At 35.1% G+C, this 25,028-nt stretch overlaps 1 protein-coding gene across 1 annotated transcript in view; it reads right to left on the bottom strand.

Moving 5' to 3' along the window:
* TBC1D32 (TBC1 domain family member 32) overlaps positions 1–25,028 on the bottom strand; it is a 229,217-nt gene that overhangs the window by 99,676 nt on the left and 104,513 nt on the right. Inside the window, exons 24-26 of the mRNA XM_007116575.3 lie at positions 11,920–12,042; positions 10,814–10,922; positions 9,967–10,063 (exon numbers count right to left, since the gene is read on the bottom strand). Coding sequence (XP_007116637.2) covers positions 9,967–10,063; positions 10,814–10,922; positions 11,920–12,042 — 329 coding nt within the window. The remainder of the gene's footprint in view (positions 1–9,966; positions 10,064–10,813; positions 10,923–11,919; positions 12,043–25,028) is intronic.

The following is a 25,028-nucleotide window of genomic DNA, read 5'->3' as shown; positions in this document are numbered from 1 at the left end:
ACAAATAAAGTATCTTATGTGATTCTATTTGTATGAAGTGCTAGAATGGAAAAACGAATCATAGCTATAGTTCTCAAATGGACTAAGTTTTGCTCCCCATATTTCAGTACTGTCTATAGATACTCCTGGCTGTCACAGCTGGGAGGGGTGGGTGCAAAGATAGAGTTCTATGGGCATCTGGTGAGCAGAGTCCAGGAGGTTGCTAAAAATCCTACAATGCACAGGACAGCTCCCTCTGGCAACAAGCAATTAAGCACTTACTTACTACCACTGAGTAAAATGGAAGAAAGGAAAATCATCAAATTTCATGTTTACAAAATTCAATGAGAGTTAATATTTCATACCTAAACTCTGAAATTCTTTGTTATGGTAAGCACCATAATCTTTTCATACTTGATGATATTGTATAATTTGTTTCTCAAAAGATTATATATAGAAGGAAAGATTATACTTATACTATAAATAATGTAAAAAGAAAGAACATCAATTTCAAGGGGAGGAAAAATGTAAGCTTAATATAAATGCAAAGAAAATCTACACAGAAAACTTTTAGTACTTCTTTCCAAGGATATCAGACATTTTGAATGCCCATTTTATACAGAATATCATAAACAACTGCTACAAAAGAAACAAATAAATGGAAGATTTCATAAACTAACTAGCAACAGATTCCTACACTTAATTTGGAAAGTCACCCTTCTTTCTATTAGACTGGAGCTTATTTGTGAAATATTTGCTTCCAATTTGTGTTTTCTGCTTATCTTTTCTTCTTCCATGTAGATTAATACAGTTATGCCAGTTTACTCTTAATACAATAAATAAGAAGACTCTGTAGTGGTCTCCAAGAAGCAGTTAGACAGATGCTTAATATTAGTTCTCCCTACATTTCTAAATGTGAGAGTATCTAATTTCCATGGGATTCTATTTTTAGTTGATTGGAGGAAGAGGGGTAATCCTAAATCTTACATAATTTATCATTTATCAGACTAGAAATAAAAGCAACCCAGTCTACTCATTTGTTAATTTGGCAATTTTCATTCTTTTATTAAAATGTAGTTGCCATTATAGGTCATCTCATTCTCCCTTTTCTCCTCTTAAGTTCATTTCTACTTACTATGTAGATAATATTCCAAAATGAATCTAACTATTAGGATTATATAATGATTGTAATCCCATTTGTAAGTTAAAAAGACATGAAGATAATTCATAAGGACATGGGCATGAACTTAATGTCTGAAAAGACAGAAATTACTAAAGTGTCAGCAAGAAGCAGCATCGGTGAATAAATAATTAAACCCAGTAAGAACATAAAAATTTGGTAAACAAAATCAATATAGAGAAATGAAAACTGTCTTTTAAAAATAAGGATATTATTCTAATGGCAAAATAACAGTACTTGTAGTTGAAAAGGCTAAATTTCAACATCTTTTAATGCAAACAAATTAAAATAATATCAGCATGTCTTGAGAGCTAGAATATGTTGGCATCCTAAGACTGTAACTACAAAAGCTATCAACTTTATTGCGCATTCACTCAACACTGAATAACCCCAGAGACACAAAATATGGTACTCTTGTTCTACAGCTCCATCTCTAATTTAGAAACTTTATCCATATTTGTTTTCTTACTGACCAAAATGCATTGCAATGATTAACACTTCGATAAACAGTAGGCTCCAACTATGAAACGTTCAAAGCAGACATATATAAAAATACTTAGTAAAAAGCCTTTTCCACCCCCTAACATATGAACACATAATGTTTTAATAAACATTGCCAATGGTTTGAATTTTCACTTGTGCCTTTATAAAGTATCAAATCTATGCAAATAATACAGATTTAATACAGTGACTTAGATTCCTGCTCCTCACCTAAGAACATCACATGGTCCTTGCAAGCATTTGATCAACACATAGAATCTAATGATTCAACATAGATTTTATACAAAGTTCACTCAGAGCTGAAAAATTACAAAGTGTGAAAAGCAAGTTCTAACTGGAATTCGTTTCAATTTTGTATGACAATCTCCCTCTTTTTCTCATTTAATTTGTAGAAAGAAAAACAACTTCATGTTGAGGCAAAAAGAAAAAAAAGATACTATAGTGAGATTTCTCTCTCATATAAGATTTAAAATGACCTGTTTTCTCATATATGTATAATGTCACCTAAAAATACCCGATTACAATATCTGAACAATCTAAGAGTAACGATTTTAACATGATTTTGTGCTTTCCATTAAAAGGAATGATTATCACCATGGAACTTACTCTTTTATACAGTACTTGAAACAGAATGTTTTTGCCAGTCAGAAAATCAATCTCCTATGAGATAAGTAGAAATGCAGTAGAGGAAGCAGTAGAGTTAAGACACTGAAAGCTATAAAAGATTAAATTCGATGTAATCACAGAATAAAGGTTGTGCATTTTTTTGTTTTTGTTTTTTTCAATTGTGACAAAATGAGATGTAATGCTAACAATGCATACCTTTCATGTGCTATATATGGGTAAAGTAGTACTTTGTAAATGATAAAAAAGTATAATAAAAGTGACTCCTTCATGAATGATATATGTAGAAGTCTAGCTCAAGGAGCTTTCTAACTGCAAAGCCATTCATTCTCTAAAAATTGAGTCAGATCAGAGGTTATTCCAGGTATAAATTAAAATTTCTAAACTTACTTCAGATTAGCCTAGAAGGAATTCCCAATGCCCTCTGACAAAGATTTGGAAGACAGAGTTTGATGATTAGAAAAATAAAGGGAGAAGAAATCCAATATTAATTCTCCCATTCATTCAATAAATATTTATTATTGCCTACTACTTTAGACAAAAATGTTCATGGAGGTGACATTCTAGAGTAGCAGCCAGTGAAAAAATAAATACATAAGTAAACTTCATAGGTAAACTATAAGTGCTGTTAGAGAAATAAACAGGGAGCCAGAGAGAGAAGCGAGGGAAGAAGTCTATTTTACATAACGTGGAAATTACTTCTATGAAGAAGTAACATTCAGACTAAGCTTCAAAAGGTTTAGAAGGAATTACCCAAATGAAGAGTAGGAATTAGTACTCCAGGAAAAGGGAATATCAAGAGCAGAGGCCCAGAAGCACAAACAATGTATTTTAAGGTGTGACAGAAGTTTCTAAGTCATATATTTGATAAGAGACTTATACTAAGAATATATAAAAAATACAATAATAAAAAGACAAATAACCCAATTGAAAAATGGGCACAGGATCTGCATAGTCGTCTCTCCAAGGAAGATATACAAATGGCCAATAAGAACATGAAGAGTATCACTTATATGTGGAATCTAAAATATAAAACAAACTAGTGAATACAACAAAAAAGAAACAACTCACAGATATAGAAAACAAACTAGTGGTTACCAGTAGGGAGATGGGGAGAGGGAATCAGAGAGGTACAAGATAGGGACAGGGGATTAAGAGGTACAAACTACTGTGTATAAAATAAATAAGCTACAAAGATGTACTGTACAACACGGGGAATATTGCCAATATTTTATAATAACTATAAATGGAGTATAATCTTTAAAAATTCAAACCACAAGGAAATAGCACTTCACACCCACTAGGATGGCTAGAATCAAAAATATCAGATAACAAATGAAGATGTGGAAAAAATCAACTCTCATACACCGTTGGTGGGAATGTAAAATGGTTTAGCTGCTTTAGAAAACAGTGAAGCAGTTTCTCAAACTATCAGAGTTAACATATAATTCAGCAATTCCACTCTTAGGTATAACATTCTAGAGAAATGAAAACATGCTCATGCAGAAACTTGTACCTGCAGTTCCCTAGTGGCCTAGTGGCTAGGATTCGGTGCTTTCAGAAACTTGTACTGGAATGTTTGTAGCAGCATTAATATAACAGCCAAAAGGTGGAAACAATCCAAGTTTGTTTCACAAAATACCACATACTATATTATTCCATTCATGTGAAAGTTCAGACTAGAGAAATCTCTAGAGACAGAAAGATTTGTGGCTGCTTAGAGCTGGGTGAGGAAAGAGGGGAAAGCAAGGATACTGGGTTTCTTTCTGAGGTGATGAAAATGTTCTGAAATTTGTGGTGATGGTTGCACATACCTGAATATAATAAAAAGCACTCAACTGCACACTTTATATGGTTTAATTGTATGGTATGTTAATTATATCTCAATGAAGCTGTTTAAAAAGTTTTTCAAAGACCTATATGATTGATGCAGAATATATAGGATAATTACCGTAAGAAAGAGAAAAGACAAGAGAAGAAGTAAAAGACAAGCAAGATGAAAGAACGGGAAAGTAACATATTTGTTATTAGCTTTCACTCTGTTTATTTCTTAGCACAAAGGAAGGGCCTCCAGAGGGATGTATGGGTAAAGAGTGACTATTGAGGAGTTCTTGGAACATTCAAGTTTACTTACATCAGGAGTTACTAATATGTTTGAAGCTTTCAACGAGCAGCCATGGAAACTTCTAAGATCAAAGAACAGCAATCACTGCCAATGGCCTGGCAGTCAGTAACCTTGTGAGTCATTGCTGTTCTTCTGCTACTCTGTTGGCCCTGTTAGGAATACTAGAAACATACAGGCAATGACCAAAAAAAAACAAAAAAAACAAAAAAAAACCAAAAAACAAACAAAAAAACCCAAAATCACCACCACCAGCAACTTATTCTCCACTTTGAGGACACCAGCCCCATCGAAGTAAATATGTTTCCAAATGATTTCTTGATAAAGACAGAAATTCTACAGTAGTAAGGTATATAGGATACAGGCATAATCTAGACTGCTGATTTTTATAATTCAGCCTGAATAAACATTATAAAATAAAAAATAAAGTGAATGGAAGATGCTAGAAAGGGAAGTAAGAAGAGCTTATTTCTCATTTTATTAAGATATTTCTCTCTGATGCTTCCAATACCCAGAGTACACTATCCAACTCCTCAAGCTGTTTTTATTTCCCAGTATGGAAGTACTGAATTTCCCTTCCTCCTTAGAGAAAGAAGTACCCATCTTGAACACATCAAAATGGAACGTATACTAGTTGCTAGGGATGTTATAACTCCTGGGAGATCTAATTTTAGCTTAGGAAAACAAAAACAAAACAAAACAGATTGCTATCTCACAATCTTCCTGTTTCATATGGGAAAGGAATTATGAGTTAATCTCTAGTAGTTCACCGACATGCTAACGGGTACTTGGTTTTAACCACCATACAAACTCTTCTTTCTCCGACTCCCCTTCCCTCTTTCTTATCTTCGGCACAGGAACAATAAGTTACTGTACTAACACATTTCTTCCTACTTTTCTCAACTCTCAGATAACAGAGAGATGATATTTTGGAACAGACTTTTTTTTAATGTATGATGATTTAGGTATGTTCACATATGTGACATATGTACATAAATAATATTAATCAGCTTTTAAAGGGCTTTTACATTTTAATATGGTGACCCTAAAAATGAATACAAAGAAAAATAACTGAACCAAATGATGTCTCAAGATTCTTATTCACAGATGAAGATAAATCATCTAATAGCTAACACTGATGCCAAGGAACTAACAAGAGGCAATTTAACAGATGAGGAAATGCTAAGTGTAGCAAGAAGGATAAATCTAGAAGCTGGGAGACAAATTAGGTGAATGTCACCATGTGCACACGACTACAGTGATTTTTTTTCCACAACAATGAAATGATATCCCAAAATATTGCAGTGCAAATGACTAGAATAACACCTATCAGAATCAGTGAATTATTACCTCCAAATCTAAAAAGCAAGTATATGAACGCTTGCTTTTAAAATAGCTATTTGTATCTTAAAGTATTAAACAGTATTTTTAAATGCATAATTAAAGTTTAACTTATTGAACAGTATTTAACCAGGAACATTACTTTCAATTTAGCCTTGTATCTGCTAGAAATACGTTTGGCTCCATTATTCTCACTGAGGTTACAGAGATATCATCACTGTATTCTCTTAGGTACTGTCAAAGTCAGACATGCTTCTGATTTCCTCTCCCATTTTCTGCCATTCTTCTACGAGTACAGGGTGAGTGATACATCAGCAATACCAGAATGACATATATTTGATTCATATTTGACTCAGTACATACCTATGTAAAATCGCTTCCTGAGGTACCTCTGGCTATCCACTGACTGGTACCTAGATCATGCTCTCCTGCTTAACAAGAACCACAATAATGCCAGGACCACTATTAGGAGGAAGTATTAGGTACTGCTGTTAAATTGAGAATAACGTCTTATTCAAACACTTGTGTTTTAGGTACAAACAGAAAGGCAACTAGAAGTTGCTGTCCAATATGGTGGGAAAATATGTAGTTAAATAAAGAAAATTGAAATTGTACTAAATTAAAACAGAACATGTGACAGAAAGGCAGGCACAAATGAGTTGGGCCTTGTAGGCTATAGTGGAGTCATGAGAGGGTTTCAAGTAGAGGAGTTAAATGATCCAACCCACATTTCAGTAGCCATTCCTGTGGCTGCTGTGTTGGAAACCAACTGAACAGGTTACTACAATAATACAGGTGAGAGACGAGGGTGGTAGTAGATGAGTGAAAAGTGGTTTTATTTCCGATATGAAGGACCAAGAGCATTTGCTAACACATTAGATGTGGGGTTATGAAGACAGAAGGAGTCAAAGAAAACCTTCAGGTTTATTGCCTAAAGAACTGGAAGCACAAAGTTGTCCTTTCTGAAATGAGGAAGAATACCAAAGGAACAGATTTTGAAAGAGTATCAGAAATTTATCTCAGACGTGTTGAATTTGATATGTTTATTAACCATCTTAGTAAAGGTGTCAAGTAAACTGATAATAAGTACACAGTCAAGTAGAAATACGGGTTTAAGATATAAATCAGAGTGTACTGGACGGTATTTTAGTCATGAGACTAGATGAAATCCCCAAAAGAATAAGTACAGACAAAAAAAAAAGAGAACTGAGCCCTGGGCACTCCAAAGTTTAGAGGTTGGCGAGATGTGAAAGATCCAACAAAAGAGATCAAGAATTTGCCAGAAATGCAGCAGGGGGGAAAAAAATTAGATAATGTACTTTCTGAAAGCCAAATAAGAAAATGTTTCAAAAAAGAGAAGCATCGGGATTCCCTGGAGGCGCAGTGGTTGAGAGTCCGCCTGCCGATGCAGGGGACACGGGTTCGTGTCCTGGTCTGGGAAGATCACACATGGCGCGGAGCAGCTGGGCCCGCGAGCCATGGCCGCTGAGCCTGCACGTCCGGAGCCTGTGCTCCACAACGGGAGAGGCCACAACAGTGAGAGGCCCGCGTACCGCAAAAAAAAAAAAAGAGAGGCATCAAACATTTTAAGTTTTAAGGCTAGGTGTAGTAGGATGAGGATGAGAGCTGACCTGTCGATTTAATCATGGTAGAATGGTAAGGGCGAAAGCCTGATTAGCTTTCAAGTGGATTCAAGAGAGCATGGAAAGAGAATAACTACAATATTAAGATTAGACAACTCCTTCAAGGAATTTTGCAGTAGGAGGACAGAAATGGGATTGTAGAGAGGGGAAAGGAAATTCAAAAGAAGATATTTTAAATATGGAAAAATTAACAGTATGCTTGCTGGCCTGTAGGAAAGCTACAGTGGAGATCCACACCCACCCCCCACCCACAAAAAAGCAATAAAGAAAAAGGGAGAACCGTTAGAAACAATATCTTTGCAAAAAAGAGGATGGAATGCAGGGCACAAATGGAGAAACTGGACTTTGTAATTAACATTTGCAGTTTTATTCATAGTAATACAAAATCTAAATTGGCACAGATGCAGCCTAGTGAGCTGACATGTATCAGGAGCACATGGAAGCTGTTTCTATTTCCCCAGTTAAAAAAAAAAAAAAAAAAGGAAACAAAGTTATCATCTGATAGGAAAGACTGGGAAGAGGTTAGGAAGGTTTAATGAAAGAGAAGACTTGAAAACAGTCATCTAGGAGACTAGGAGAGTAAATGGACCTGTGGACACACTGTATGACTGCCTGGCAGCATTACAGGCTTACTAGAGGTTAATAACCATTCTGCAGTTATCTTCTGGGCTAGACAGAGAAGCTATTATTACTCCCTTTTCTAAATCACTTATAAGAGTAGAGCAGGGGAAAAAATTAACTCCTCTGATTACTGATTCCTAGGAATTGATTTTTTTTTTTTTTTTTTCCTTCTCAGGGAACTATCTGTTTAATCTTACTTTCTGATTTGTCTGCCTTGGTCATTTTAAAATAAAGCATATTTTTTTATCAAACTATTATACTTTGAAGAAACAAACTATCTAATATGGCAGTCACAAAGTAAGACTGACAATGAATGAATCTGCTGTTCAAAAGAAAAGATATATTTGTTTCCAAGAGAAATTTAGCAAAGGTAATGATGTTATATGGTAACAAGGAAAAGGGATGAAGGGTTGAGGCACGAAGAATGGATCATATGGCATACATCATCTTATATCTCGTGCTTAGTGAAGTACCTGATAATCAGCACTCAAGAAACACGCTGAATAAAGGAATGAGTAGGCGAATACATTATGAAACCTAAAGACAGAATGACAAAATATAAACACTGATTAAAAGGACTGAAAGTAGGAGAGGAAGACATAAAAGACTGGGTTCACTGAAAGATGCAAGTCAGTGGTAAGAGTCCAAAATGATATTCTTTCAAGAGTTTCTTCTTGAAAAATACTTAATATTGCTCCCACATCTCTGAATTAGGTCACACGAGAAAAACACATGGCAAAATTTTAAAAGTGTATTAAAAAGACAAGTATTAAAAACTTTTAAAAATCCCTCACGTCCTCTTTCCCTAACCTAGGTAGATAGGAAAAAAAGAGAAATTTGTCTCTATGCCAATTGTGAGATACATAGTGTGTATCTTAAACACTGGATAGAAATAAAAACATGTATCAATTGATGGCCTCTATTGATTAAGGCAAGTAAACACCAGGAAAAGTAAATGGCTTATGAAGCCTCACATAGAAGAAAAATTTCTTATTTTTCAACAATCACTCTGTGGAATCTAACCTACATGAAATGAATTATATATGTTATTTCTTTCCAATGCAAGTTTGATAGTACGACAAGGAGATCATGTTGATATTAAGATTTAACTTCTCAAATTAATGGTTTAAAATCTTCATATTTCATCTTAGAATTCTCAAGTCTAAAAACTGCTTGAATTTCTATTGCTCTTATGATAAAGTCTAAATACCTGAACTTGAGGTACCCTGGTCTTACGGCTGAACTTGGCTTACCTGCCTAAGTCTTACCTCTGGTCACTCTTGTCCTCACATTCCAAATCTCATACATCCTTGAACTTACTCATGGCTCTTAATACAATTTGCTCCTTTTAGTCTCACTGCTGTTTCCTCTGTCAAAAATGCTCTTCTAATACCCAGAAAACACCTACTTCATGTCTCACTTTAAACTCAGTGTTCTTTGGAAGAGCATCTGCTTATGTGCTACCCTAGCAGGCTACACATTTTTCTATATATTTAGTTCCTATCACACGGTACTACCATACAATTGTCTAATTATTTGAATGTATTCCGTAAAAGGTCATAAATATCAGAATTTTTATTTTATTATATTTATATAACATTTATATTTTAAGTCCTGAGCACACAGGACTTACGTATGGCACACAGACATTAAAAAATATTAATCTGTTGAATAAAGTTCTACGTATCGAGAATTAATTCATCGAAAATCACTAATTCCCTTTTTTAAAACAAAAAAAAGGTTCCGATAAGAACTATTCGGCATCATACAAATATTCATTTAGTAAGGAACATGTGAAATAATGAAAACTTACAAAGAAACAGACATATATGTATCCAGGTATACGAGCTGAATGAAAAATAGTATTAATCTCCCTTCATAATACTTTATCTTTTTTTCAAATTATAACCAAAAAAAAAGCAGCAAAACATGGCACTTGATGGTAAATGTTTTACCTTGTTTTAGATCAGCATTTCTCGCAACACCGTCTGACAAATAGCAGTTTGGTAAAGGGTATGATGAAAACATTGGCCAAGGATATGGATCATCACCCTAAAAAAGAAGCAAGACAGATGACTTTAGGAAGCAGTTTAATATTAAATTTTAAGACTTTCTGAAATATTACTTAAATTGGCTTTTGTTTCATAAATTCCAGAGTTATAGCATAACTAACCAAAAGCTATCTGACATTATAATTCAACACTCTAATGGATACTAACTAAAATGAAATATAGAAACAACATTAAATAAGTACTAAAGACAAATATGATAACTTGTTGTAGCAACTAGATTGCTCACAAAACTATTTCTCTTGTGCTGTCAATCATTTCTAGCTCACCATTCTTGGAGTGAAGTACTTAATATAACAAACAACAGTAAAAATAACAAAAAAACCCTTCAAGAGAAAACCAAACTCTATGGATACTGATGAAAGGAGAAGGTACTCAATATAGCCAATGAAACACAATAAGAATTAGTCATCTAATAAAAATCAGGTATCATGAAGGGGAAAGATATTAAAAGTGAAAAAATTTTAATATGTGTTCAACGACACACAAGGAAAATGACAAGTTTTTAATAAAAGAATACCCTACTCCGCAACACAAACTACCACTCATGACACCTTGCCTTGAAGAATGCTATTTTCATTAGAAAGTGTTTACTTGCATCCTAAAGTTTTTCTAGTAACAAAAGTTCAATTCTGTGATGTGGATATTTGGAAGTTGTTTATTGTCACTTGAGTTGGCTACCTTGCTTCAAAATGTCAGAAAAACATTCCCCCCTTCTCTTTACCCCACTTACCTTCTCTAGTATCCTTGGAGGCAAAATTCGTTCCATTGGCCCACCAATAAGATTTATTCTAACAAGAACATGATTCCTCTCCACTGATAAGCTATCAATTATAAAATCTCTGAAAAATAAATATATCAATTGTTACTGCCTTAATTGAATATGATTTTATTTTAAGATCATGTCAGTGGAATGTAGAGGGGAAAAAAGCAATACAATTTCTATAGAAGAGTCTGAAAAATAAATTCACTTTTTATCTTATAGTTTTCTTAGCTACAGAGCAAAGAATTGGAGATATAATTGATATGAGATGAATGAGATTAAGAATATTTCCTTGATAAATGTCACATGTTAAAAAGAAATGGGATTAAGATGTGCATTATTTCCACAACTCTATCACATTTTTAGTCAAAGTTCCCTTAAGTTCCAGACCCAGTGTCTTAATTCAAATTCTAAACTTTGTATCCTCCACACTTCCTGAAGCTGTTAATACTATCCTTCTATATCAAACCTAGAGTATTCAGTAATGTGGCCTGGTATTCTGTACTATTTTTCCAAGGTCTAGCTAGGGTGGAGGCACACTTTTTTAAAATTACAGACACAAAAACAATGCCAGCTATTGAATGTGTGTTCAAGATACGTCAACCGAATCAAGGTAATGGTAAGTACGACATATTAATAGAAAAGTTTTCAAGATATTACCATAACCTCGTTTTGCAATAATCAGAATTTATAACTATGAACTAACATAATTAAGAGAATGAAGTAAAAATTGCCTCTATAAGGGACACAAAAATCAAACGTTTTGTTTAATGGGTCATCTTTCACATGAGTCTGAATTTAAAGCTGATACAACTTAATAAAGTTAGGACTTAACTAAAAAACAAAAAACTAAACAGAAACTTAGAAAGCAGTACTCTGTAAGCTGTCTCCAAGAACACTGTCTACAATCTTTTTAACTGTGACATTTATGCTTTATTGCTTTTTACTCTTATTTAAATCTACTGAATTCAGATAATGGAAAAACATTAAATAAACTGTACAGAAAATTACTGTCTCAACAGAACATCTGTAAAGAAAGCTGTTATTGTCTCTTAATTTTTTATCTATTTTTTTACCTGTGACTGTCAGAGGTCTCTAAGGTATTTTCTTCTTGAGCATTTAGTAACATTTCAGATACTTGATACTGAGCCTCCAATAGGAGAAGAGTGTCTAGATCACAGCATACCACACTTAATAACCTAAATAAAAAGGAACAATAAAAGAAGAGTTTCTAAAATATATCCTAAAAGTTTAGAAACTTTCTTGTTGTCTCAAACCAAGAGACATGGAAATAAAAATTTTGTAAAAAAAATCAGGTAGTTATTTCAGATATATTTTTAATCATTTTGAATAATTGACTTCAAAAGTTTTTCTGATTGAAATATCATTTAAAGTCCATGAGTTATTTCTAATCTAGTTAAAAAATTTATCTAAATTTAGGAATAATAAATTTTCTTCTCAACTGATACTTAATTTAAAAATTAATTAGGGAACATTAGCAAATCTATAAAAACTACAAATTGCCACCACTTTTTACTCAATTAAATACAGAAGGAATGACAGAATCATTTTGCTACCAATCCAGGAAATATTTATTATGTGAAATGTCAATGGCTAACTTTATAATTGTCAGATAAAGCTGAGAACACCGGAACACAATGATCTATCTTAACATTACTAAAAGTAGAAATCATGTGGCTCCTATTATGATGCAAGAGCATGTACAGTGAGTGCACCATCTACAAAATATTCTTGCCAAAAAAACGGAACCTGAAACTAACCAATCCTAGATATCTCATTATCAGTTTATACTGATACAAGGCTCAGAGAAATATGTAAAAAGACACCACAAGAGGGAAACAGTCAACATAAAAACCAGAATTTGGAGAATTCTACACATTATATATTTCTTCTGGAAAAAAAAAATGGTTCATAAAAAAAGAGGGGATAAAGGAAGTTATAAATTAAAAGAAAAATAAAATGGATGTGAAGATTTTGTTTTGATCATGATTCAACCAAAAACTGTGAAAATGCATTTTGAGTCACACAGGAACTATCTCCAAGGTATGTTAAGTAAAAAAGAAGAGGCACAAGATGTGTATAGTGGTAGCATTTGAACCAAAATGGAGAAACATTTGAATACGTATTTAAGTACATATTTGTTTTTACGTAGAATCCCTCTCCAAAGACAAAAAAGAAACTGGTAAGAGTTGTTAGCTTGGGGTTGGGGGGAGGTAGGGTGGTTGGAATCTGACAGACTGAAGGGAATATACTTCTCACAGTATATCTTTTACAGTGTTTGAATTCTGGTGCAATCACATGTTTTATCTAGTCAATAGCATCCATAAATAGAGAAATGTTTGGTGGATGCATTTAACAGTCAAAAATGGCAATTCAGCATCACTCCCCAGAACCTGGCTAAAATAACCAAATGTATCCAAAACTAAGGGAAAATCTATTATCAATTTAGAGAAATGTTCTGTACTTAGTTTATAAAAAGTAAAATCATTTGTGCTAGATAAAATGAAAAAAATACTTAGGCTTCTACTTTAAAGATGGTAGTGTAAGTTGGTATTTCCCTTTTCTCAGCCTAGAAATAACCCCAAGGATTGAGAAGGAAGGAAAAAATCATAAAAATATTTAGCCACAAAATGAGCTGAAGGACAGTCAAGGGCAATCAAAATTGGGCAAAGACCACTATGGGAAGGAAAGAAACTGAGAAAGGATGTCACGGCTGCCCATGAACAACAACAGAATTAATCTCTCAAAAAAATTCATAAGAACAAAATTTTCAGAAATGAGGAGTATACTCAGATGAAAGTCTCTGTTTACAACAGTGGAAACAGGATACATGAGACAGAGGCAGGAAGATCCCTGGTCCTATTATGGTTCGTAGTAATAGAAGAAACAAGGTAGAACAGACAAATCAATTATTAGTTCTTGGTTACAGGTTACAGAGACAATTATTAATAATTAAAACTGACTACATGCATAGTGAGATTGGCAGGGACAACACAGAAACATACACAGACCGAAAACTCAGGCCCGCAGAAAAAGTTCAACTAACTGGGAACATGACCATAACTTCTTTTCAACACGAGCCTCCTGTAAACAGCTGACGATGAAAAAACTCACACCCCTCCAAAAACAATACCACAGGACGCATACAAAGTTGCTCCAAGAAAAAGGAGGAAATAACAGGATGAGCAGATGGCAAATACAAACACACAGGGCAGCCATTATACACTCCAAAACTATGACCAAATAATTGTCCGTGAATTCTTTAAGTTATATAAATGTATCAAATCAACAGGTTGTATAACTTACAGAACGTTATATTGCAATTATCTCTCAACTGAAAAGTTTAATAAAGCAGTAGTCTCCAATAAGCTCTTTGCACAAAGTAGAGCTGTATAAGCACTGGGAAGAAACAGCAAAACCACCAGAAAAGATAAAACATGAACTGGCAGAGCTAAGGAAAGAAGCAGAAGAACAAAAGTGTCACAGAAATTAATGCACAATTAGAAATAGCAAAAAAGAACAGATGCTGCTAAAAGCACAAATGATACAGGGAACAGAATGAGAGTGTGAAAAACATAGAAAATAAAGAGTTTAAATTATTGATTTCTTGAAGAGAAAACAGAAATAACCTAACAGGATACACCTTTAGAGATACTAGTCAAATTCCACGAGAAAAGCAACCATGACAGCATGTCCAGGGTAAACTGAACCAAAAGAGTCAACACTGAGAGCTATTAGACTTAGAGAAAGAACCACTGGGGTATCCAGGGAAAAAGATAAGTCACTAACAGAGTTGGGGTTGGGGGGAAGGGAATCAAGCTGTTCTCAGATATACCCACAGCAACATTCAATACCAGCAGGACAATGAAGCAATACTGGGAGGAGGTCTAACACCAGATAGTAACACACATTACAAAGTTGTGATAATTTTAAAAGTGTAGTAATGGCATGAATAAACAAAAGAAAATTCAAACAGATGTAAATATATAGAGGAATTTAAAATATGTCAAAGGCAGATAGAATTTCCTGGTGGACGGAACATGTGGAGCAAAAAGAAGAAAGATACCAAGGATGACTTCAGATGTTCTGTTAGAAAAATAAGAAGGAGCAAGCTGTCACCAACTAAGTAATAAGGCTTTAAGTTATAAAGGTTTAGGGAGGACCTGGTAACCTTTCTACTTTCTTTAGGTTACTACATCAGTGAACAGGTAATGAAAATAACCTCAACATCCTCTAGTTTATGATTTGAAAAGAGGAGTCTATAAACTCTAGATGGACAATGAGATGATCCAAGGTGAATTAGAGTAGCTCTGAAAGCAGATACATGCCTGGACTGAATTTTCATTAGAGAATGAGTAAACAGAAACTTTAGCAAATGATGTAAGACTTTTAAAATCCTACAAATACTAGGAATAATGTAAGGTTAGCAAATTTGATCCAGCAGTAAATTAAAAGAATAGCATACTGTGATCAAGCACAGTTCATTCCAGGAAAAAAAGGACAGTTTAATATTAAAACATCTCCTGATATAATTCATGACATCTATATGTAATAGAAAATATATAATCATCTGACCTGATGCTTGAAAGCTACTTAATTTAAGATTCAACATCCACTCTCTACTCCCTGTCCTCCAAAAAATAGCATTCCTATTAAGGTCATGAGAACAGCAAAAGTGTCCATTATTTAGCATTGCTTTAGAAGTTTAAGCCAATGCAAAAAGATAAGAAAAAGAGGAATGCTATCTGAAAGGAAAAAATGATGTTCATTATCAGAAGATGATAAAACTGTTTATTTGGAAACTACCCTTCCCCATGACATAAAATTCAATTTACTTGATTTTAAGAAATATTGGTTGAATACCTACTAAGTGCCTATTACTGTTTTAAGTGCCAAGGATACCTCACTGAACACACATGCACAAAAATCCCAGTCTTTATGGAATGCTAAATACTAGAGGAGGGGCACAGTGAACAACAACAACAAAAACACAGCATGGATACAACTAAAGCAGGGAAGTGAATAAGGAGTTGTAACAAGAGAGCAGTGGGGATAGATCACTGTATGCAATTTCAAATAAGGTAGTTAGGAAAGACCTCATCAAGAAGGTGACACTTGAGTAAAGCCCTAAAAGAAATGAAGAAACAAGCCATGGAGCTATCTGAGAGAAAAATGTTCCAAGGCAGAGCAAACAGCTTGAGCAAGGGACTGAAGGTTGAGAGCACGACTGGCATGTTTGTAGAACAGTATGCCATTCTCACTGGAGTCTCTCTACTCTGCTGGCTTTGAAGAAGCAAGCAGCCATACTGGAGAAACCCATGTGGCAAGGAACTACAGGTAGCCTCTAAGAATTGAGGGCAGACTTCAATTAACAAAGCTGCAAGGGCTCTAGCCTCTAAGCAGCAAGAAGACATGACCCTCAGTCCTAAAACCATGAGGAACTACATTCTGCCAACAATCTGTGAGTTTGGAAACAGATACTTTCCTGATTGAGCTTCAAAAGAGATCACAGCCCCATCTGACACCTTGATTGCAGCCTTGTGAGACTATGAACAAGGAACCAAGCAAGCTAAGGTGTATGTAGACAGAAACTGAGGTAGGTGTGTGATGTTTTAAGCCACAAAGTTTGTGGTAAGAGTTCAACAAAATGTCTCCACTAACGACCTAAAAGCATTTAAAGGAGAATAGTTAAATGAATTAATAATTGGTAAATCTATACAGTCTCAGACATTTATCTCAGACATGGTGCTTACCATGTTCTAAATTTATGTGACATATTTAGTCTCACAATAACTCCAAGGAAGGTAGAGTTACTGTCTCCATTTCACATATGAAGAAATGGAGGCATAGAGAGGTTACAAATCTTGTCTAAAATCACTTTGACAACGTGGTTCCAGAGCCCATGCTCTGGAACCACTGGGTGATATTGCCACGTACTGTAGTATATACTGGGGAACATAAGGCTACCAATATTAAATTAACAAAAGTTATATAAGACCTATGAAAAAAAACCCAATGTCCTAATGAGAGTAATTAGAGAATACTTAAATAAAATGGAGATATATACAATGTTTACAGATTGGAAAACTCAGTATTAAAAGATGTCAGTTCACTAACTATTTATCTGTAGATTCAATCCAAGGATAATTAAAATCCCAGTGGGCTGGTTTGTGTGACAAGATGATTCTAAAATTTGTATGGAAAGAAAAGGACTAAAAGTAGCCACGATATTTTTGGAAAAGAACAAAGTGGGAACAATCACCCTATCAATTATTGTAACATATTATAAAGCTATAGTAATTAACAGAATCTAATATTTGTACAAGGATGAACAAAATCCAACTGAATAGAATAGGAAGTTCAGAAACATACCTTTGAATATTTAGATACCTTTTCTGTAACACACAAAAAAATTACGTATATGTATGCACACAGAGATATGTAACTAATGTTCCACGTGTAGTAGAGTTGTTTATAATAGCCCAAACTAGAGAACTATAAGTATCTCAAACGTCTGCTAGTAGCATAATATATAAACAAAACACGGTATACTCATGCTATGGAATATCATATAGCAATGAATATTGACCTTAGAAACATAATGCTACATATAAAAGGTCAGATGTCACAGAATATACAGTCTATGCTACCACTAAAATAAAGCCCAAAAAGCAACAAAATTAAACGTATTTTTTGGGAAATACATAACTAAGTAGTAAAAATATAAAATAAAGTAGTAAATACCATAAAAGTCAGAGTAGTGGTTACCCATTAGGGAGATGGGAGGCAGTCATGATCAACAAATGCATAGTACTAGTAAGTTCTCTTTGTTTACTTGACTGGGATTTTATGTAGACATTTATTTTACAACACTGTGTTAAATTTATGTTTATATTTTATGCAGGATTTATATTTTTAATATTTCATAAAAAACGTGTTATGCTTGGGTGGATAATGGGAAAAAGTATAGCATTATATCTAGAAAAAATATAACGTGTGCAATAAATGAACAAATCAAAACCAATAAAACAATGCATACTTTAATAATTATGCATAAAAGCCTTGATAACAATGAGTGCCATTTACTACTCAATCATGTAATCATCTAATAAACCGATCTTAATGTTTCATTAATTGTATCTCTCTCTCAGAACACAGTTAGAATTAGATGGAGTCTACCTACCCCAGGCACAAACCCCCTTAGGTTGTTAGGTGTTATAGGTTACTTTTATCAAAATAAGAGAAGTTTCTGTACACCAAAAGACAGACAATAGTCACAGACCTTCTGTTCATTCTCTATTTCATACAATCCTAAGCAATGTGCAAATATGACCCACACTATTATAGCCTTATGGTTCCCAGGAACCCAAACAGTCTAGCACTCAGGGATATGGTGTTGCTGCTTGAAGGTGGTGAAGACATAAGAGTTTGTCTGCCTACAGCAAAGCTTTTGGAGGCATGACATGACTATTTAAAGTGGGGAAGGATCCAGACCCCTGTAGTAACTCCATGAAAGCATTTGTATACCTGTGGTGATATTCAATCAAATCTACTGCCTTATTTGAGTCAGGTTTATTAATGACATCTAGTAACAGCTTTCTCATCTCACCTCAGGCACTGAAGGCTAAGTCCCTATCTTTATTAGTCAGTTTATGCTGCATTGCTCAGTCTGCACATGTTTCCTGCCTTAGTGTATCTGTTCATTATATGTAACAAAAGACATAATCAGGATGAAGTCTCCTTACGAGAGTAAATTAACAAAGCCTCTAACTGGGAAGATACTGCTAATTTGGCCAATGTGAATACCAGGAGCAGTCTGCTTTCACCTATCATGAAAAACTACTCTACCAAACATGTTAACTGGACCTAGGTGAAAAGGAAGTAGCTGGCATTCTACATGTTTCAGTTAAAAAAAAAAAAAAAAAAATAGGTGTGCCAGAGAGTGAGAGATCCAAAAAACTGGGACATTTCATTGGCATCTCAGTGAAGTTTCTGAGTTCTAGTGGCCTAGAATGTCAAGATATCACATGTAATATACATGATGTATTATTAAATCTTATACTATTTACCACCAAGGAAGTGACATAATGCATGATTTTAGCCTCTGTGAGTTTTAGAAGCAACACCTACAATATTTGGGTATGCTTCTCTGATTTATATTAACTAACCCCTAACTATCAACTTTATGTGACCTAGAGGGCAGAATAAGATCTGAGGCAGGCTCCAAATCTAGAACCTCTATCACTTGAGACTTTAATCCAGCAGATTCAATGTTCAAACTTAATGGCTGATTAGATACTATACGGAGCTTCTAGCAAGGGGCAATACAAGATACACACATGGTCTCCTAACATTTTGGAGCAAATCCACATTCTCTTGGTTAATATTCCTGTTTTATGGTCCTTATTTGATAAACAATATCTAGCCCCTGCCACCATGGCTACTTTGGCTCATAAACCCAGCTGAGTAAGCACTAGGGTAGCTGAGGAAAGAGGCTGACCCAAACAAAAGGGATTATTTTACCTCCTTTGCAGAAGGAGAGATCAGAGCATTGACATGAGTCAAAAATATTCCCTCAATCTGAGTGTATTCTCAGAGGATCATCTATATACCTCTTCCACCAATCTTCTTAAACCAATCCTCCAAGTGCTTAGAATAAAACCTGACACACAGTAAGCACTGTTGTATTTGACATTATTATTACTATGCTTTTGTAGAAAAAAATCTTGAGATACATTACTGGTAAATACATAGGGAAAAACTAAGCAGATGGAAAAATAATGCCTTATTAATGCTAAGAAAAACAAATTTGGGGAGGAGAGGAAATTGAATGACAATATATCTCTTGAACTGACAGATAATAACATTTAATCTTTTTCAACACAATACCCCTTCCCTTAGCTGCACTTGTCTCTGATTCACGATTTCCAGAAGGTAAACCTCCAATGTTCTGCTGAAGTTGGGAAGAACAGTAACCTAGGCTGAGTGGGTAGGAATTGAGAGAATGTGAGGGCATATCTAAATCTTACAATCTGAACTAATCCTTTTATTGAAAATCTTAGACTTTCACACCTAATCCTCTATTTTCATCTCCATTTTCAGTGATGTCTCTAATTCCTAGTATTTCTATAATACTGTGATAAAAAGTTGCTTCTGGGCATTCCCTGCCAATTTACTTTTAGCTTTGCCGACCTACTAAATCAGTTACAACTTACCCATTTGTTTTGTAGCTCCCGACATCATACTGTGGATATCTCCATCCCACAATCCTTTCTGAAAAAGTTATCTCCATCAAAACATGGGAGTAAACCAAGAAATAGGAAATTAAATCCCAGGTAAAAGAGAATCCAACTCAGAGGAGAGAAGAAGCAATTCCCAGGATGACGGTGAAGGGAAATCCCAGGAAGGCTGATCTATAAGGCTAAAAGATCCTCCAGTACAAACACATGTGATATAAGAAAAAAAGATAAAATATGTCCTTTAGTTTATTATTCACAAATATGAACAGGACATGGTCCCTGCCTTCAAGAATGTAAAAACCTTGAGACTATAAAATATAATTGGACAGAATGGTTATAAGGCCCTTGACATTTATGTTGCAAAACAGCAGTCCCCAACCTTTTTGGCACCAGGGACTGGTTTCGTGGAAGACAATTTGTCTATGGACTTGGGGGCGGCGGGGGGAATGGTTTCAGGATGATTCAAGCGCATTACATTTACTGTGCACTTTCTTTATTATTACATTGTAATATATAATGAAATAATTATACAACTCACCATAATGCAGAATCAGTGGGAGCCAAGAGCTTGTTTTCACTTGCCACTCACTGATAGGGTTTTGATATGAGTCTGCAAGCAACTGATTTATTATGGTCTCTGTGCAGTCAAACCTCTGCTAATGATAATCTGTATTTGCAGCTGCTGCCCAGCGCTAGCATCACTGCCTCAGCTCCACCTCAGGCATTAGAGTCTCATAAGGAGTGCGCAACCTAGATCCCTCACATGCACAGTTCACAGTACAGTTTGAGCTCCCATAACAATCTAACGCCGCCGCTGACCTGACAGGAGGCGGAGCTCAGGCGGTAATGCGAGCAATGGGGAGCAGCTGTAAATACAGATGAACTTTTGGCTCGCTCACTGCTCATCTCCTGCTGTGCGGTCCGGTTCCTAACAGGCCACAGACAGGTCGGTACCAGGGGTTGGGGACGCCTGTTGTAAAACAATGCAATGTATGGGTCAGGAATTATATTCTCTGGAACCAGACCATCTGGGTCCAAATACCAGCTTTGTTAATTACTAGTCGTGTCATCTTAAAAGGCTTAACTTCTGTGGCTCAGCTGAGTCATTTTAAAAAATGAAGCTAATTAGAGTACCTATTTGATAGGGTGGTTCTAAAATTAAGAGATTTAAATGTGAAACTAATACCAGTACCGGGGACATAATGAGCACTATACAAGTGTTACGCAGCAGCAGAGGTAGTGTATTTTTTTTTTTTAGGACAGTCTGGAAATACATTAGTAGATACACAGAAGATGAAGCAAATGGGGAAAAGCCATGCAATTGTTAACTTCAGAAAAAATAAAGTAGGAAAAAGGAAATAGTCATAGTATACTACTTGGCCCATAAATGAATAATATTTATATAGACACAACAATGTAAACTTTCAATAGTGATTTAATCAAGATTGTGATGAAACTATATAGCAGGGAGAGAGGGAGAACAGAGGAAACCTAAGTCCTAAGACTCAAAATTCTTTAACACAAGAGATCAGGAACTTCCCTGGTGGTCCAGTGGCTAAGACTCCGCATTCCCAAGGCTGGGGGCCCGGGTTCGATCCCTGGTCAGGGAACAAGATCCCACGTGTCATAACTAAGAGTTCACATGCCGCAACTAAAGAGCCTGCATGCTACGACAAAGATCCCACACGCAGCAACAAAGATCCCAAGTGTTGCAACTACGACCCAATGCAGCCAAATAAATAAATAATTTAAAAGTATTCAAAAAAGACAAGAGATCAAATCTAAATTTCAAAAATCAAGACATAGTATAAGCATGTTATTTAAAAATCTAGAGGTGATTACCCAAAGAAACAATTCAAGGACTTGAAAGGGCAGCCTCTGAGGAGTGGGAGAAGGATAAGTAGAGGATTACTTATTTTGCATTCTTAAAACCTTTCCCATACTCTCTGGCTGTTTAAACTATACACATTTATTGTCTTAAATAAACAAAAAATAGTGTTTGGTAGATATCAAATAGACCATGAACTAATACCTTCTCCACCTGCTCTGCCAAAAAAAGATTAACAAAGACTGCTGGAATTGGAAAGTGAAGTTAAGCTGCACAGAATCTGCACTTTACTCAGTCCTTTGCTTCTGCTCAAATAATTAAAATAAATATTTGTTTTCTAAGCTCTAAATCATCTTTCTAAGAAAGTTATTTTCACCTCATTAAATTTTATCTGTAATGTAACTGAATCAATATGATTTAATTTTGGTCATAAAGAAATGTTTTGGGTAAAGAAGTTACGAAAAATTTAAATGCCAATTTAACATTCCTAATGAGTTTGTCTACACTAGAAACCTGAAATAAAATTCCTCCTGAGGAAAGGATTTAGGTCTAAACCATAGGAAACTGGCATTACTGACCTACAAAAACAGAAGTATTCTCAAGGAAAAAAAAAACAAAAAACAAAAAAACCTAAGTATATTCAGTCAGAACTCCAGGGCAAAGAACCGTTAACCAGAGTTACCAGAATCCTAAAACTTGCAGGACTGAATGTGAAACATTAAGACTATAATTGGTTACTGCTCTTAACAGATAACAATATGTTGTTATATACTTAGTAAGAATATAACATTCACTTTATATTGACCCTGTAAATTTTGAGATATTCTTATGTTTTATGTAATATTATAAAATATAAGCACACTAATTAAAGAATTCTTATGCACTGGACAAAAAAGGCTCTTAATATGTATCATTCTATAACCCCAAATAAATTACAGACATCTGACTTATCACTACACACAGATGCATGAAGTGCTGATGCTCACCAGCAGACATCAATATACCCTTGAATATGTACCAATTAGCATAATCTAGTTATAAGCAAAGATAATTAGGCCAGATTGTTTTTGTTAACAATGTGATCAAGCTATGAGGTGAACCAGCTCACATTAACCATACTGTGAGCCTCTGTGAGGTTCCCTGTGAGGATGGACTTGAGGAGCGTCCATTTGCCCTGAATGAGTCAGGATGCTGAGAGTTCTGCAGCTGAGCCATAGGCCCCACTTCCGTGGAAATGGGCATTTTACATCATTGCAAAGCTGGATTTTCAAATACCACACACTCTATAATTTTTCTTTCCCTTACCTCTTCCTCCCCTTCACCCTCAGTGACTTAAAAATTGCAAAGTCATGATGCAAAGGTCTATGATTCTTTATCCATAAATCTTAGGACCAAGAATTTAAATTCTTAAGCATTTAGCAACAAAATACAGTATACACAGAGTCCAGAGCAATACCTCATAATCAAGCATATTAATATTTCTTTGGCAAAATATATTGATATTTAAATTAGGCAGGCTAAATAAAGACTACAGAGAACCTCATCACTTCAGGTAAGATTAGATGCAGATAGCAAATAAGTTCTTAGAATTTTAGAATTTCAAATCAGAAATTGTGGCACTTGAGGCAGGATAATGCCAAGTTAATACACATTATAATATTCAAAAGTTTAAAAGAATCTGTGCCTATAATGCATGGTATATAGAAATTTATTTTTAAAATCCAACCAAACATCTCTGAATTTCAATTCATTTCTGGAAGTGAAAATCAGTGTCTCCTCAAATGAATGTTTATTTGAACTGTTTCAAGGAATAAACCAATCTCTGAAATTTGGGCCTAATCTTTTCACTTGGTTTGGAATGTATCCTGAATATGGCAGACCTCCCATGAGTTTGCTGATAACCCAAATCAAATCTCACCACCAGAAGAATTCTCTGTTCTTAATTACTATATTCTTTGTATGTCACTTTTTTTTTTTTTTTTTTTGGCTGCGCTGGGTCTTTGATGCTGCCCGTGGGTTTTCTCTAGTTGCGGCGAGTGGGGGCTACTCTTTGTTGCGGTGTGCAGGCTTCTCATTGCAGAGCACATGCTCTAGGCATGCGGGCTTCAGTAGTTGTGGCACGGAGACTCAGCAGTTGTGGCTCTCGGACTCTAGACTGCAGGCTCAGTAGTTGTGGCACACGGGCTTAGTTGCTCCGAGGCATGTGGGATCTTCCTGGACCAGGGCTGGAACCTGTGTCCCCTGCACTGGCAGGCGGATTCTTAACCACTGTACTACCAGGGAAGTCCTGTATGTCAGTTTTTAATTATCATCATCATATCATTAATGTGAGCAGACGGGCACTTGTCCAGGCTACCAGAATGGTTCTGTGAAGTTTACTCTTAGCTATCATCTCTACTTGAATGAAGTCCAAGAATGTTCTTTGTTTACCTCATGCTTTCAGTCACAAGCCTCTTCTCTCCACCCTGCCACTTTTTCCTAGTATTTCTTCCTTGAATACGCTGAAACAATGCATATCTAATAACAGTTTAATTACTTCCATGTATGCATCACCATAAATTCCATGTTATACTTTTATAAACTCTAATCAAATACATCGTGTGTGTATATTTTACTTAACCAAACGATATAAAAATCCAATACAAAAGATTTCCTTCTGATTAGTACACACAAACGAGCTAGTAAAAATGCAATACCAATTCCCTGCATGCTGATCAAAAACAAGAATGAGACAGGAATTACACACATACTAACCACACCTCCAAATCAGGAGCTTAAAGTTTGATACCTATAACCATATTTGAAGAGGAGAAAACAGAACAGGGTCAGTTTGCCAATAAAACTCTACATGAGCAGCAGAGTGAGCAGGGGCTGTGGAGAGCCTGCTCACTAGTGCTATGTACCAAAGTGATATCTCAGTTTCAGAAAGTGCTCTGGGATCTCCTGAAGCTGGAAGTTAGTTCAGATTTCTGTAAGTACAAACAGAGTATAGTTTTTGAACATACAAGTTTGCTGAACTTGTGTGGTAGGCATATCCAAATGTTCAATAAAATTTGGACATATAATCAAGAGAAAGCTTAGGGATAGATAAACAGAT

The sequence above is a fragment of the Physeter macrocephalus genome, chromosome 10, assembly GCF_002837175.3.
Source record: "Physeter macrocephalus isolate SW-GA chromosome 10, ASM283717v5, whole genome shotgun sequence".
Lineage (NCBI taxonomy): Eukaryota > Metazoa > Chordata > Mammalia > Artiodactyla > Physeteridae > Physeter > Physeter macrocephalus.
The sequence above is the reverse complement of the archived record's forward strand: the minus strand, read 5'-3'. Positions and strand labels throughout refer to the sequence as shown.